Below are 15771 nucleotides of genomic sequence, written 5' to 3' on the forward strand. Positions count from 1 at the left end.
GATTATTCATATTGAAAGGAAATAAAATGTACTTATATGGTAAAAAAAACGTAATGAAGATTATAAAGAAAGAAAGTTTTCCTAGATGTCGCTAGTCAAATTAAAAAGGGAAAAAGAGAGAGAAAGGGACTCTCCGTCTAAGTAAATAATATTACATTCTGTACACACGATCCCTCGATTCCTTTTTTATTCCCCTTCCCACACAAACATATATCTGTAAATGAAAACATCTGTTACAAAAAAGTCCACGTTATCATTTATCCTTCAGGAAGCTCCTACATTTTCATCATAAATAGCACACTTCTTTCACATATAATAAACAGCTTAAAGCTATACTTCATTTCTTGCTGTGTGTAGATCCAGTGTGTAACAGTCAAAATGAGGAGGAAGACACATTATTGATGGATTAAAGAGCCTCCAAAACGTCTTCAGAATATTCAAACTACCCAACAAAAAAGTCTTGTAAGTTTTTAATATATTAAAATTATACATTCTTCTCCAGGATGTGTTTTTTATATCTGTACTTAGTATTGAATGCTCTATTAAATTGATCATTATGACGTATATTTTCATACATGACGTCATAATATACAGCTTTTCTACTCTCTAGCTAAGATTCCTAATATTTCCTTTAAAGTGGGTGGTAATATATTGAAAAACTCACTTTCATTTCTATATTATTTTTACTCATTATTTCTACTTAGAAAAATTCAGTTATAATTTTTATACGTAGGACTCAGAATAATCCTTTGCCTTATCAATATTGATTTTAAATATGAGGGTAGGTTTTTAAGCTGCTATGAAATTATCTTTGCAATTATACATACGTCTAATTAGTCCTGTTTCTATTTGAATAAATGAGGTATTATATTCCATCCCACAATCAAAAGTCATATTTATTTGACATTTTCATTTTATTTCGATATACTTTTTCTGTGTATCAATTCAATTATAATGCTTTCAAAAAAGTACCAAAGGTATGAGCCTAAATATTGAAATAAGTGTAGGTATGTTATTCATTAATTCTCTAACATGACCTGAATATTGTACTATTGACATTTTGATATATGTAAATGTTTAGCTTGGAATAATTGTTATGTAAATACATAAGTCTATTTTTGTTTCCTTCTGAGTTTCCTCAGCAGAAAGTGTCTTTAAATGTGTATACATGTTATAGAGGTATAAACTGATTTATACTATATAATAGTTGTATGCGGGATACATTGTTATATCTGCATATGGGTGTGCAAGCTATCTGTGCTGCGAAAAGAATTTGTTTTGTTTTTTTCAATTTTGTCTTCAATTAGTTGTCAGATTCATAAAATAAAACACAATTCTGAAAGATTGACAGATTCTAATTAATTTTATTCAATAAAATCACCTCCAGCCTCAATGGCAGTCTCTATAGGAGGCCAAAAGCGCGTGCAGGCCTTCATCTTGGCCTCTAGTACGTCAAGGTAGACATAAGTGTTGACCTTGAGACCTTAGGGAAACACATGAGGATCCATCACGTTGTCACGGAGCTAACCACCCCAAGTACCATAATGTGGGCTGGGAACTTTGTCTACATAACAATGGGCACATACTTGGGGCAAAAGGCCAACCACCTGTTGGTGTGGTTGTTGAGCTTCTGGTTCAGGATAAAGTTTTTCTCGAAACAGAAAAACCAGAACATGTCTCGATGAAATGGGTTCTTGAGGTGTCTTTGGGAGTGCTTTAACCGCTTTTCATTTGTCTTTTTTTCCAAGATCCGACCCTTCCTCATCTCGTATGAGTGGTAACAAAAAAACAATAGTTATTAAAAAGCAAATAAATATTTTTAAACAAAATTTCAAAAAATATAAAATTTGCTCTGCTTGGTAAAAAAATTAAATTTTTTGGGGAAAAAAATTCAAAAATTAAATTTTAAATTTGTTGGAATAAAATTTAAAAATCTATAGCTATTAACAAAAAAAACAATTTTTTACTCTGCTGCATAATTTGACCGAACGACCATTTTTTAAGAAAATTTGTAACCTTATTTTTTAATTCTGGGAGGGGGCTACATTCCCTTCATCCCACCCACTGAGATGGCTATATTTTATCTGAGATATAAATTAATACATTAGATTCAAATTTGTATTAGCTTTAAATTGTATTTGTCACTGCACTGTTTTCAATTTATGCAGTTTAATTAACTGAGGGGAATAATTTTATTTTCTTTCATTAGTCTCTAATGATTTGTCAGAGAATTAGATACTACCTGCATAGTAATAGATGCATGATAATTCACGACTGAACCCGCCAAACGCTCTACTATTGTTTACAACCTTTAAAATGATTTATTGTATAATCTGATGTATCCAATAACAAGCAAAATATACTTAGTTTTTTTTTTAAAAAAGGGTGGGAAATATGAAATTACTTTTTCCCTAAAAATATATTTGTATGAGATGAAAAGCCTGAAAATTTGTATTCATTTCTTCTGATAGTTTAATAGAAATTCGAAGGGATAATTTACAATCAATATATGTACATAGATATATTCTATAGTCACGTCACCTTTTTGAAATGAAATATGATTGCAATGTATTTTCCTTTCAATTCTGCATATTATGAACTCAAAAAGGATTTAGGATTTTGATTATATATTAATCTATATAAATCAACGCTATCAATTAAATATATATATTATATCCATAGATATGATAAAATTTATATCTCTATGACAATATCTAAATAATAAATCATCGCATAATTATTAATAATTCGGAGTAAGAAAAATACAGAAGGCTAGCTACCATATGTTGTTTTTTTCTTCAAATGTTTCCTTTCCTTTTTTTCAGTCGAGGTTGCGATTTGATAAAAAAGTCGACGTCAGTCCTCACTTTCATTAAAAGAAAGTTCTAATTAAATCTGTGTACTTTGTTTCCGTAGTTTCAAAAACAAAGTAATACTAGAAAAAAAGTTTTTGAACTTAAGTTGCTGAGATAAGTGCTTTACTCCCTCTCGGCTTGTTTTATTGTACTTCAATATGATAACAAATATCTCATTTAACTAAGTAGAAATCCTTTATAAATGAAAGATAATTTTTTTATACATGACAAGAAACAAATTTAATTCATTTCAACAAAAGGAGGAAGTTCAGAATATGTATAAGGGAGTGATTTAGAGTGATTTTTTCTACAGGATAAAAGATAAGGGTTTTTGACGTCTGGTAAATAGAAATATAGATATATCTAAATATGTAATCTCTAAATTAATCATGGTCTGTGTACATTTGACTTAATTTTTTGTGCATATACTTTTAAGATAGGTTTTTTGCAGGCCAGAGTTTTTTTTCTTCTTTTAAACAGTTTGAAAATGTGGATTTAATTGTGCAAATCAATAATTATAAGTATATATTTGTATATCACACCCATCAAAGTAACATTAATAATAGTTTAGATGATGTTAGGGTGAAGTTCCTACCCCATTCATAAGCTTATAATGTCATACCTGTAGACATAATTAATCACTTCCACTAATATTTGGAGTGCAACAAAGCTCAGTCACTTAACCTCATTAAAGGAGAAATGTATTTTTTCCGCTTAAAATCTAAATGACAAAAGTTCATTGGGTTTAAATCACCGAGCTATATAAGAACTGGATGCACAACCTATTGAATACAAATAAGACATCGTTATCTTTATAGTATCACACAATCTTTTCTCCTAAAAGAAACAGGTAAAGGCCCAAAATCATCTGGTATTTAGTCAAATAAATCAATCATACCTCCGCTATTTATATTTTATATACTTGCAGACTATTTCTTCACCATTTTTAAAATGAATTACATATTATTAAAATCTACATAGTATTTTATTCGATAGTGTGTTATAATATTGCTTGATAATATTTGATTAAAAGAGTAGTTAGTATTAGTTACTATATTATATCTATGAAAAAATAGCCAAAATTTCTTCATAAAACTAATAAAATATATAATATACATATAATGTAAACGTCAAGGGATCAACAATAAAATGTATTCCTGTTCTTTTGGAAACGTAGCATAATTATAGAATAACTGATTACTTTGTGTATTTATGGAAAATGATAAATTATGAAATAGCCGCTTAGTATTAAGGGAGAATAGGGAATCGACAGCTGAAAACAAATACATAAGTGTACGCTTGTGTTGGCAAGATAACACCGTGGAAGATCTCCTCGTTTTTCAGCTGTTGGCTACTACATAAATAATACACTAACTTGGGGTTGCTTTTTTTACATAGATATAACATTACATATTATGATGAAAATCGTGTTTATAATCGACATGTTAAAAAAAGAACATATATCAACGTGATACCCCTGACAATTTCAGAAATGTTTTGGAGGAGATGAGCAATAATCACCTGTGATAAGGGAGGAAGGGGGAGTAGGAAATAAACAATGATATTGGTAAGAATTACTCCGATTTAGATATCCAATTTTAGTCTAAGTCTAACTATTAATTATCCATGTCGTCTGTGATTTGAACTGACAAAGAAAGAGACAATTGTACAAACTCACTTAGATTTTGCCATTTGGATTATTGATTATTTTATTCTTGATTTCGACCATTTTCCTTATTGTTATACTTTTATTATACTTCGTATGTTTTTCCCATTAAATATTTTGGCAAGGGAATTGTCCTCTTGCTAATGGATATAAAATGATTTCCCCGTTTACCGATTTAAATATCAATGAAATAATTTTCCTTCTTTATACATCTGTATTTATTTGTTCGGAATAATTTGTTATTAAACGCAACCTCGTATATTTAATATCTAAAGAAACTCAAACAATTCATTTATAATTATAATTTTCGTTTTTGGATTGTATATTTTGCAAGGAAAACAAATATGTGTTCATTTTTATTTAAATAAAATAAATACGTTTTCATTTAAAAAAATTGTATATTAGGAGATTGATGAGTATACAGACTTTAATTGTCGTACATGAAATATCTAATTTGCTAACTAAATTTTAATTCACTAAGAATAAAAAATTAATTTTTTTAAAGTCCCTATAAAAAATGTGAACTTTGATGAACGGATCCATTTCCAAAAACTAAGATATATTTATTTTAAAAAAATCATTATTTACTACGCTAATGATAAAGTAATTGGATATGAAACTTGACATTTTTTGGATATTAAAGTTCTCACAAAACCTCCTATAGTTTGAAATGAAGATTTTATATATAAAAATATAAATAATACTTAAATTATGCAACTTAAATAGATACTAAGATCTACAACACTACGATTAAATAAGCGAAAACAAGTCTTTAGAGAATATTGAGAACCCGCACACAGAACAAAGTCTTTTGTGTCGCCCTATGACGGAATTTTTATGATCCCTTTAAATCTTTAGTTTTATATACAAAAAATAACTAATAGATATAATCATGATTTGATGATTTTTATTTTATATATAGTCATATCCGGATAAAGGAAATTGCTATTTTTAACATAAAAAGTTGATTATATCCGAAATATATATAACAACCACCTTTTTTAAATTACTTATGAAAATAAGCAAAGGCGTCCGCAGGATTACATACCTATATTTTTTTTTGGGGGGAAGGCACTTGGTTTTGAATTTTTTTTTCAAAATCCATACCATATTCACAAAAAATTCCAAAAACCTTAGCTACTCTAGAAAATTCATGTTTTTAGAAAAACAAATAGAAATATTAAATTTTATGAAAAAAATTTACAAAAAGCTACAGCTACTCAAAGAAAATTATTTTTTTTTGTAAAAATTCCAGACTATTCTGAGATCATTATGATTTTTAGTGGATTAAAACTAATTCAATACTTTAAAGAAGTATGGTCCTGTCTCAAAGAAAAATTTGGTCTGTATCGGACTCTTTTATAATAGGGCTCGAAAGATTTTATTGAAGAATTGTTGATGGCATTATGTGTGGTTTTTTTTATATTAAGATAGAAGATATATATACATATATATATATATCACTACCTAATGATGAAAATCCGGTGTTTTTTTAGCTGACCCGTTTATTTTGGAATTGGTAATCTGAAGAATAAATTTTCTCTTCTTTAGCAGTTGTCATTATTATTTTATTCCTGGGTAGTGATAATCCTTTACTAGATAGATTCAATTATATTCAAAACCTGATTGAACATTCGTGTCCACTCATAAAGACAGAGTAAAACCCTGGGGGTTTGTTGCCGAATTAAAGTTGTAAGTCCTTGTTTGACTCAGAGTATAATTGGGAATCGACACTATTTTAATTTTAGCAAATACCCTTGTTTATATCCTTTTCTCCGTCCTCCCTTCTCACAGCCGATTGTAGCTGATTTAATGAAACGTCATGAGCATTATTCTTCAAGTAGTAATGGTTATCATTTTGATTTTCGGGGTTTTTTTTTTAATGCCCATTCTATACTGGATTTTCATCATTATTCCGTACAAGCTTCGTCTCTGAGAAGATATACTAAAAAATTTCCTAATATATGATTGTTTTTCAAAAATATGTTTTAAGCTACATAATATTTAAGGTTTTTGAAATCAAATGAGTAGACAGATGCCTCTGAATCCTTTGATGTTCATAAGACACATCATTAACATTTCCTTATTCATTTTGGTGACTGTAGAGCTTTATACTTTCATTTTCGTGTTCTGAATGTTGATATGAAGAACTCAAATTATTCGTGAATAAGCTGTAAGTATATTAGTAGAATAGTTTGGGATGAACAAAGCCATTGACTACGTAACCACAACATATGTGTTCTTTTTTAAAATAGGTTTAGAGATACAGTTTAGGTTACTATGTGATTTGTTAAGCCAAATATTTTATAAATAAATGCTGAAGTAAACCTAAAAAAGTTGAGCTCATTAAAATTATTTACCCCTAAAATTAGAAATGATTAATCTTTTAGCGTTTTGCTGTAGAATATTTCTTTATATTTTCTAAAACTTCAAAGAGGTTTCAGGCTTAATCAAAAACACACACTTTTTGATTACTAATATAAAGAATGATGAAATTAAAAAGGAACAAAGAAACAGAAAAATTTGGATTTTCTTATTACTTTACACTGTGTAGTACATTTAGCCATATAATGAAATTCTAAATTTCCAGTTTATAATATTACGTATGCACAGGAGCAAACTTTATTGCATCAATTATTAATAGATTTCTGAGCATTTTCTGGTGGGTTACTTTGCTCAAGAAATAACTAGTACTCGTGCCTTTTTCAACTGTTGATTCGTATTACTGATCCTGTTGTTATAATTTAATTTTCTGAAGTACTGGGTCTGTTCCAACTATATCATGAAAATAATTTAACAGGAGGAAAAGAAGTAGTTGGCTAACCCCTATACAGTTTTGTGGCTATTTTCTTTCTCTTGTTGAAAAAAAATGTTGACAAATTCAATATAAAACCGTGTGGATGAATGAATACCTTTGTAATATATACACAATCTATAAATATAGCTAACTAGCAATTTATCACCCGGGGTTGCTCGCCCAAGGAGGAAGCGAAGTCATTTCTTCTTAATGTTTATACTCCTTCAGTGAGGGCAAGCACTATAATAAACCGCCTCTATGTATTATGTATTATTATGTAATGTATGCATTATTAGGATTTTAAACTATAAACTTCAAATACAAATTGTTGTACCAACATAAATGATTAAAAAAAAACTGTCTAGATTAGAAGTCCATCTTTTATTTTTGTGTAAAAATTTACAAATCTAAATTCATGAAAAAAAACACATAGAAATGTTTAGCACTAATTTTGCAAAACAAAGTAGAAAATAGCATTTATTGGCATTGTAAAGAAGAACACAAATACATCAATAATTAAGTATTTCAAAAATTATGAAATAAAATGTTTTGGAAATTGGAAATATTATATCAATTTTAAAGCTAATAATTTTAGGTCCAAACTGCATCGTTTTGTGGCATTTATACTAAAGACAAAAATATTAACGGTTGATAGAAAATATTTATTGGGAAAAAGAAAGGTACATATATCAGTTAAACATCAGATTTTATGTGGCAAATTTGTATACAAACGAATCTCCACACAAATTTTTGAAAACTTTATTTTATCTTGGAAATCCCTTTTTATTGTACTTAAAAAAAAAAGTCAATTTTCACCGATTTCTTTTTTTTTTGTCCATAACTTTTTTGACTTTGATAATGTCATTTTTCGTTTAGTTATTTTTTGAGACGCCACTCACTTTATGATTTATAACTCAACTCCCTATCTAGTCTCCTTGAGCACCAATTTTTTTTTTTTTGATAGAATACCCCCGAAAATACCCTAGTATTAGCCTGACTAGGGTCATAAGACGCACTCATGTAAAGTTCGGCTTCCTAGATCAAGGGCACCGATAAAGGGTATACACACAAATTCTATTATTCATTTTCAATACGTGTCAACTTTTGCTATTTTAATTTAAGGGACTTAAAAATGTAAGTTATTCATTGTGTCATTCAAAGAAAATTCCTTCTTCTTATTCTTAAGATATTATATATTACTTAAGAAGCTGTAAAAAATGTTAAATATTTAAAAAATGAACATTCTACTCAAGTATCCTTTAAAAAAGTTTCAATCATGTTCTTTTTAGATTGATTATTATTCAAGATGCCACTAGGATCCGAATCACGACGTAAGTATGAAGGCTACATGGACCCTCAAACACTCCGCTCCATGGAAAAGAATGCAGAATTTGATGTGAATGAGGATGAGCTTAAAAGCTATTTGAGTCGAGAAGAGGTTGAAAATGAGTATCCAGAGGGTTGGTCAACAGGAGGTGAAGTCGGAGGTCCTTTCTCCGCACTCACTCCTTCTATGTGGCCTGTGAGTCTCTTGAAGAAAAAAAGGGATGAAGAGATTAAGGGAGGTCGTGATGGAGAGGAGGACAAGACGGAAATTGATTATGATGAGTTTGGATTCCGTATAGATGAAGAGGATGGACCAGAGGATATATCCAAGTAAGTATTTGCTTTCATAGTTTCATATAACATATTATTTTGGGGAAAAAGTAATTCCGTATATCCCACTCTTTTTATAACTTTTGATGATAAAAAAATAATGGGGGGAGGGGGGGGTAAACATTTTTAAAACCATTTTATATATCTATTCATCATTTTACCTTTCAGTCGTCTCCGATCCTCCAAAGTATTTTTCGATCATGAGGAAAAACAAAGATTAAAATGGATTGCACATTTAGAATTTTCCAGTTCGGATCCAGAGTCAGGCGCTTCCCTCTGCTGGGACTCTGTTGTACAAAATATTAACAAAACAGAAACATTAAGGTCATAGTTGATTGGATTTATAACGTAGATTATGTCAGAAATTATTTTTTACTTTAATTTTGTATGTCTTAAGTTACCTACTAGGTACATGTGATGTAGGTATCTATTAGTGTTGGGTTTTGGTTTGGAAATTCTAGACCAGTCCAAGACCGTTAAATTTTTTGTTGGACCGAACTAATTCGGTCCAACAAAAAAGCTGGTTCTGGACCGGTCTCATAGAAAAACTCGGTCTACATCGGTGCAAATGAAAAATTCGGTCTATGCCGGTTTAAAGGAAAAGTTCGGTCTAGATCGGTCCGAAGGAAAAATTTGGTTTAGTTTGGTCACAAAAATAATCGGTCTAGACCTATTTTATAGATAAATTGTTTATAACATATGTATTTTCAACTACAATAACGTCATACAAAGTTTAAACAGAGACAGCTCAAATGAATTTTAATACCGTCGTTCGATGGAATATGGATTTCGAAATTCGAGCATCTCTTGGAATGGATGATTAAGTTAAAAGTATCTTCTTTCGATTTCCTCTAACATAGAAGTCAACTTAATAATAAAATAAATTAGCTAAGTAATGTGCGATAACTCACCTGATTTGCTTGAATAATCAAATATATAAATATATATTATATGTATACAGTATTTGTTCTAAAAAATAGCTTGTATTTTTGAGATTTTTTTGAAAAAATCAATGATGGTTGATTTACAAAAAAAAGAAATTTGGTCTCTCATAATATATATGACCCAAAAAAATCGGTCCATCGGGTAAGACTGAAAAAATAGTTAAACCAAAAAAATCGGTCCACAAAGTGAGACCGAAAAAAAAATCGGTCCAAATCCATCTAGAAAAAATTACTTAAAACCGAACCGAAAAAAAAATCCGTGCTAGAACGAGTCTCAACACTATTATTTATGTATATGACTTGACAAATTATGCTATAAACTAACTATAAAAGATGCATGCAATTACAATCATGGTTATGTCAACAGACATAAATCAAACGATTTTTTTTTCCTTTAAAGTAATGAAAATAAATTGTTCGTGTGGAAATATTCTAGTCAGAAAATTCCTTTGGTTAAAAATATATATATATATTTTTTTTTTTTTTAGAAATATGGTCCTTGAAGGAATTCCTCATTCCTGTCGTGCTGAAGTATGGAAACGCCTCGCATCTTCCATGGAGAAAAAAAATACATCTCAAATTTCCTACAAACAAATTGTACGCTCATCTTCAATCGATCACTTAATGACATCAAAGCAAATTGAAAAGGATCTTTTACGAACAATTCCAACAAACATCTGTTTCTCTAATCCAAAGTCGATTGGTATTCCAAGACTTCGTAGAATTTTGCGAGGTCTCGCTTGGTTATTTCCAGAAATTGGTTACTGTCAGGTATCTCGATTTTGATATCGTAGAGATGGTCTTACTTTTAGAGAAATGGGAAACAACCTAGAATATATTCTCCATTTTAGGGTATGGGAATGATTGTAGCCATGTTTTTACTCATAATGGAAGAAGAAGATACATTTTGGATTATGACGACGGTCATTGAGAATCTTCTTCCATCCTCTTACTTCTCTCCATCTCTTATAGGAGTACAAGCAGATCAGTTGGTTCTTCGAACGCTTATTGCGAGTATCTTACCTGAACTAGAGGAAATATTAAGCCGCCATGATATTGAATTAGCACTAATAACATTGAATTGGTTCTTAACGCTATTTTCAAGTGTTCTTCATGTTAAAATCATTTTAAGAATTTGGGATGTCCTCCTTTTTGATGGATCTAAAATACTCTTTCAAGTGAGTATTGCTATGCTCAAAATGAACATGGATAAGTTATTAAAGGTACTTATAAGTAAATGCCTTTGTATGTAAGAAATATATTATTATTACCTATATTTTATAGGCAGAGAACTGTGCAGATGTATTCAACATTTTGTCAATGATCCCTAGCACGATTGATGATGCCGATGAGTTACTCAGAATTGTGAATGATGATTTATCAAGTATTTCAGATGTGATTATTGAAACACATCGACGTAGGCATTTAGCAGTTATTTTAAGCGAACAAGGCTCTTGGAAAACAGGAATAGAGCCATCATCAGTTGGACCACCAAATCGAAGATCGTTTAAGCGTTCAAAATCGTTTGTGGAGAATCTATTACCATTTGGTAATGATGATGGCTCTCTATTACTACATGGGGAGGATCGCAAGAATAAAAACATACGTCAGACTGAATGCTTAGTTCTTTTGAGAGAAGCAATTCTACGGATTGCAAGATATTTTGAGGTTGCGGAGCCCAATGTTGATTTCGATTTAAATACAGATTATTCCGCAGAGGCACACAAAAAAGATATCGAAGTGTACATGGCAATTTCACAGGTAGAGTATATATCACGTATAATGAATACATTAAATGTCAAAAATTATGAGTTTCAGTCAAAATTAAAAAGAGCGAGAGCCATTGTAGATTTCGAACGCAACGATGATGACGAACTAGGATTTCTAAAAAATGATATTATTACCATCATCAATCAGAAAGACGAACATTGTTGGATGGGGGAAGTCAATGAACACACTGGATGGTTTCCAGCTAAATTTGTTGAGGTCCTAGACGAACGATCCAAAAAGTATTCATTTGCAGGTGATGACTCCGTCAATCAAATGATTACAGATCTAGTACGTGGTATATTCTGCCCAGCACTCAAAAACATTCTTGACCATGGCCTTAAAAAATCATCCTTACTTCTGGGTATATATTTATTAGTAACTTTAAATCTAAGCTAGACATGATTTATTTATATTTAACATAGGTCCATGCCATCCTTGGTTATTTATTCAAGAAGCAGCAAGTAAAGAAGTTGAAAAGGATTTTAACTCTGTTTATAGCCGTTTGATTCTTTGCAAAACATTTCGTTTAAATGAAGACGGCAAAGTCTTGAGTCCCGAGGAGCTTCTATTCCGTTGTGTAGAGCTCATAAATTATACACATGATCCCATGCATGCACAAATGGATGTCAAACTCAGGAGTCTCGTCTGTTTAGGGTTAAATGAACAAGTTCTACACCTTTGGCTAGAGGCGCTTGCCTCAAATGAAGAAATAGTTAAAAAATGGTATCAAGATCGGAGTTTTATGAATTCACCTGGATGGGTACAAGTCAAATGTGAACTACGGATATTGGCTCAGTTTTCCTTCACATTAAACCCAGATTGGGAACTTTCTGATCCCAAAAATAAAACCTTGGATGCCAGACCTCTCAAGGATGGAGTAAGAGACATGCTAGTCAAGCACCATTTGTTTTCTTGGGACTTGTAAGGGGAAGTGGAAAAAAATACAGAGATGAGATTCATACAGTTGTATTATAAGTATTGACCTACCATTGATTGACAATTATTTAATAATCTCTCATGAATATTTTTGGATGTATTTCTATCATTTGGTTCCTTCGTTTGCTTTCGAGTTATTAATTACAAAAGTAATTGGAACAACAATGAATTAATCACACGTTTGTATACTACACAATTGTTTTAATGCAATATTATCGAATCAATGAATAAATATAAATAAAAAATTTATCTTCACATTCATTGGCAACTTATATGTTTATTCTTCTAAAAAACAATATATATTATGTATTTTTACATAAAAATATCTCTATTATTATTATTTCTTAATAAAAAGTAAAACCTCACAATAAAAGAAATATCACTTTATATATGATTAATGAAATCACTATGGTGCAATCTAAGCTACAACTCAGTGATAAATCAATAAATATCGAAAGCAGTGCAAACACAAATGTATCACATCCTTTGGAAATGAAAGACTTTATATTCCGTTTAATCAACTAGTTCACTTTTGAAGCGTCTTGAGCACTATTTGGTTCCTCAGTTACATGACTAGACAAGATTACAAAGTGAAGATTGAGTGTCGCCATGTTGTACAAGGGTTTAATGGATTCTAAAACAGAATGGATCATCTTAATTTTATCTGGGCCATTAGGAAGAGCAAGAGTTTTATCCACAATAAGATTGATGTCGTTGATGAAGAGCTGGAATGGATTAAAGTTATTTGATTTTAGAACATATAAATAATTGAGTTATATCAGGGGCGCAAATATATTTTTTTAATTGAGAAGGAGGGAGACTATTTTGAAAATATATAGGATTATGGTGAAATATATTTAGTAAATTTGAAGGAAATCAAATGGGGTCACAGAAAATTTGAGGGGAACATGTCCCATCTGCGCCTATGATTTACATACTTCTGTGAGTCGATGCGCTGAGCCATCCTTATCAGAAAAGTGATCATCTGCTCCCCCAAGGGATAAAGTCTGTGAGCTGAGTTTGATACTATTTACGAGAGTGTCCTCATCATCATCATCGTCGTCGTCGTCGGAATAGTCATCAGACTCTCCTCCATCATCGGATTGATATTCGCTGCTTGTTGCAGTTGAAGTTGTTGCAGCTAGATATGAAAAAAAAAAAAAAAAAATTAGTAAACAGTGAGTCGTCCCTCATCATTATTTGTATAAAATATGCTGAAAGGAAAGAAACTCAAAAATGGCATGGTTATTCTGACCATTTAAATCATGTTTGGGTGGAGAGCAGCTTAGCTTTCATGACGTTTTATTATATCAGCTGCAAGGAACATTGCGAGGAAGGGAATAAAGACTAATCCTATACTTTATCCTCAATTCTACTCTGAGTCCAACGAGGACTTGCACGTAGAACTACTCTTGAAATTCTCAGTCTTACTTTCCGTCTTTTATGAGTACACGCACTAGTGATTACTTTATATTAGATATTATCATTAACAATTACGGTAACAGCTCAAATGGAAAACATTATTCAAATGTTCAACTATAAAAAATATCACACCCATTATGGTCATATTTTATTCCTCAACCTATGAGTAAAGAAAATGATTGGAACTTACATGAAAGTGAGTGCTTTAAAGCTGTTTTCCTCATTCGAAGTGAAAATCGCCGTCGGAATGTGTCCTTTCTCTTTATGGAGTTTTTTCCATCCTCATTCTCTGCTTTGTCAGTCTCTTCCTTCTTGGATTTTTGTCGCTCTAGTGTTTTTTTCTTTAGACTCGTAGTGGAGGCCTTTTTACTTGGTGGTGAGGGTTCCTTATCCTTTTTGGGGGAAATAATGGCTCGGCCCTTCCATAATCTATGAAAAAAAATCATTATTTACACCTCTTTTTTTAAAAGAAAAGTTGGAACTTTAAAATATATATGTATCTACTTTAGTTTAAATACAGACTATGTTCTACAGACATATTTCAAAAAGCCGGTTGAAAATACTCACATGTACCAGGGCCGAGTCTTTGCATTTGGATCTAAAATAAAAAAAATAAATGCATTAAAGTATATGTTTATTTAAAGTTATAGGAGTAATCATATGTATAAAATATTCATTACATGAATGAGTGATTTAGGTATATCGTGATGATTTTCAGGGAGAAGTTTTTTTTTGTTTTTTTTTAAGAGTCACTATTTTAATTAGTATGTAATTTTCAAACAAATAAAATGATAGATTTGCATAATAATCAGAAGAACAAAGCCAAAAAAAAAAAAAAAAAAAAAGATGGAAGAAAAACAGGAGAATGCATCATAACTCTAATGAAGTTAATAATAATTTTTTTTCAGGAAAAACTGGTTCCTATGTTTTTACAATATTGATATTATTTTGTTTTAATTTTAAGAGAAAAAATTGACCTGATAATACTTAAAATACAAAAAGAGCATCAATTCATTTATTTTTTAAATCCTACTAATGAGAAGTTCAGTTATATTTTAAGACATATAATTATTAGTTCAAAAAGAGGAGCACATGATTATGAATATATAAGTTATAAGTAGAGTTGCCATCTTTGTAAGGAAAAAATAGAGGGATCGACACAAAAAAGAGATTCTTCTACATTTAAAATAGCATTAGTGCAGGGAAAATAATATTATTATATTTAAATTCGTTATTTATCTATCTTTATAACTTTATACACACGCAACAACCGGTTTTTTTGTTTTTTTTTTGCTTTTTAAAGGTAGTTTTTTATTACAACCATTTCAATAGACAGAGGTTGTCCTCCCCGACCTTCAAAATTGAATAAAATAAGCATGTATATATATTATTAGGGTCTTGAATCCTAAGTATTTTCTATTAGAAAAAAATCCTGAAATTAATATGGTAACCCTGACACTTTAAGGAAGGTTGTAGAGAAGAGCAGTGTAGCTGTCATCAATGTTACCAGAACATGTTTAGGCAACAAGAAAATGGCTGGACAAGGACAAGGATTTATTAAATAAATCCTTCTCTCACTATTTCTGGTGACGTCATTAAGTGATATTTTACTAAATATAATGCCAAAAGTAAGTTTTTAAATTTCATACAATATTAAGATATAAACATGTTAATAAATAATGTTTTCATATTTTTGATTTTTCATACATTTAATTTAAATAGGTA

At 30.4% G+C, this 15771-nt stretch overlaps 2 protein-coding genes across 5 annotated transcripts in view; one reads left to right on the forward strand and one right to left on the reverse strand.

The window, feature by feature from the left end:
- Positions 1-93: 93 nt before the first annotated feature.
- LOC121129760 (small G protein signaling modulator 3) lies at positions 94-12879 on the forward strand. 2 transcript variants are annotated; one of them, XM_040725482.2, is made up of 8 exons: positions 94-462; positions 8608-8974; positions 9143-9298; positions 10407-10689; positions 10770-11141; positions 11203-11679; positions 11737-12049; positions 12111-12879. In XM_040725482.2, exons 2-8 carry the CDS (start codon positions 8625-8627, stop codon positions 12611-12613), a joined length of 2454 nt encoding a protein of 817 aa, XP_040581416.1. In that variant the 5' UTR covers positions 94-462; positions 8608-8624; the 3' UTR covers positions 12614-12879. The 2 variants fall into 2 exon arrangements, with proteins under 2 accessions (XP_040581416.1, XP_071749578.1); XM_071893477.1 differs by lacking the exon at positions 94-462 and adding an exon at positions 4149-4422.
- Positions 12880-12881: 2 nt separating this feature from the next.
- Positions 12882-15771, reverse strand: part of LOC121129763 (uncharacterized) — a 49156-nt gene continuing 46266 nt past the window's right edge. For all 3 annotated transcript variants that reach the window (XM_040725490.2, XM_040725488.2, XM_040725489.2), the window contains exons 3-6: positions 14614-14644; positions 14237-14475; positions 13563-13765; positions 12882-13349 (exon numbers count right to left, since the gene is read on the reverse strand). In XM_040725490.2, the coding sequence (XP_040581424.1) occupies positions 13146-13349; positions 13563-13765; positions 14237-14475; positions 14614-14644 (677 nt within the window). In that variant the 3' untranslated portion in view covers positions 12882-13145. The remainder of the gene's footprint in view (positions 13350-13562; positions 13766-14236; positions 14476-14613; positions 14645-15771) is intronic.

The sequence above is a fragment of the Lepeophtheirus salmonis genome, chromosome 14 (genome assembly GCF_016086655.4).
Source record: "Lepeophtheirus salmonis chromosome 14, UVic_Lsal_1.4, whole genome shotgun sequence".
NCBI lineage: Eukaryota > Metazoa > Arthropoda > Copepoda > Siphonostomatoida > Caligidae > Lepeophtheirus > Lepeophtheirus salmonis.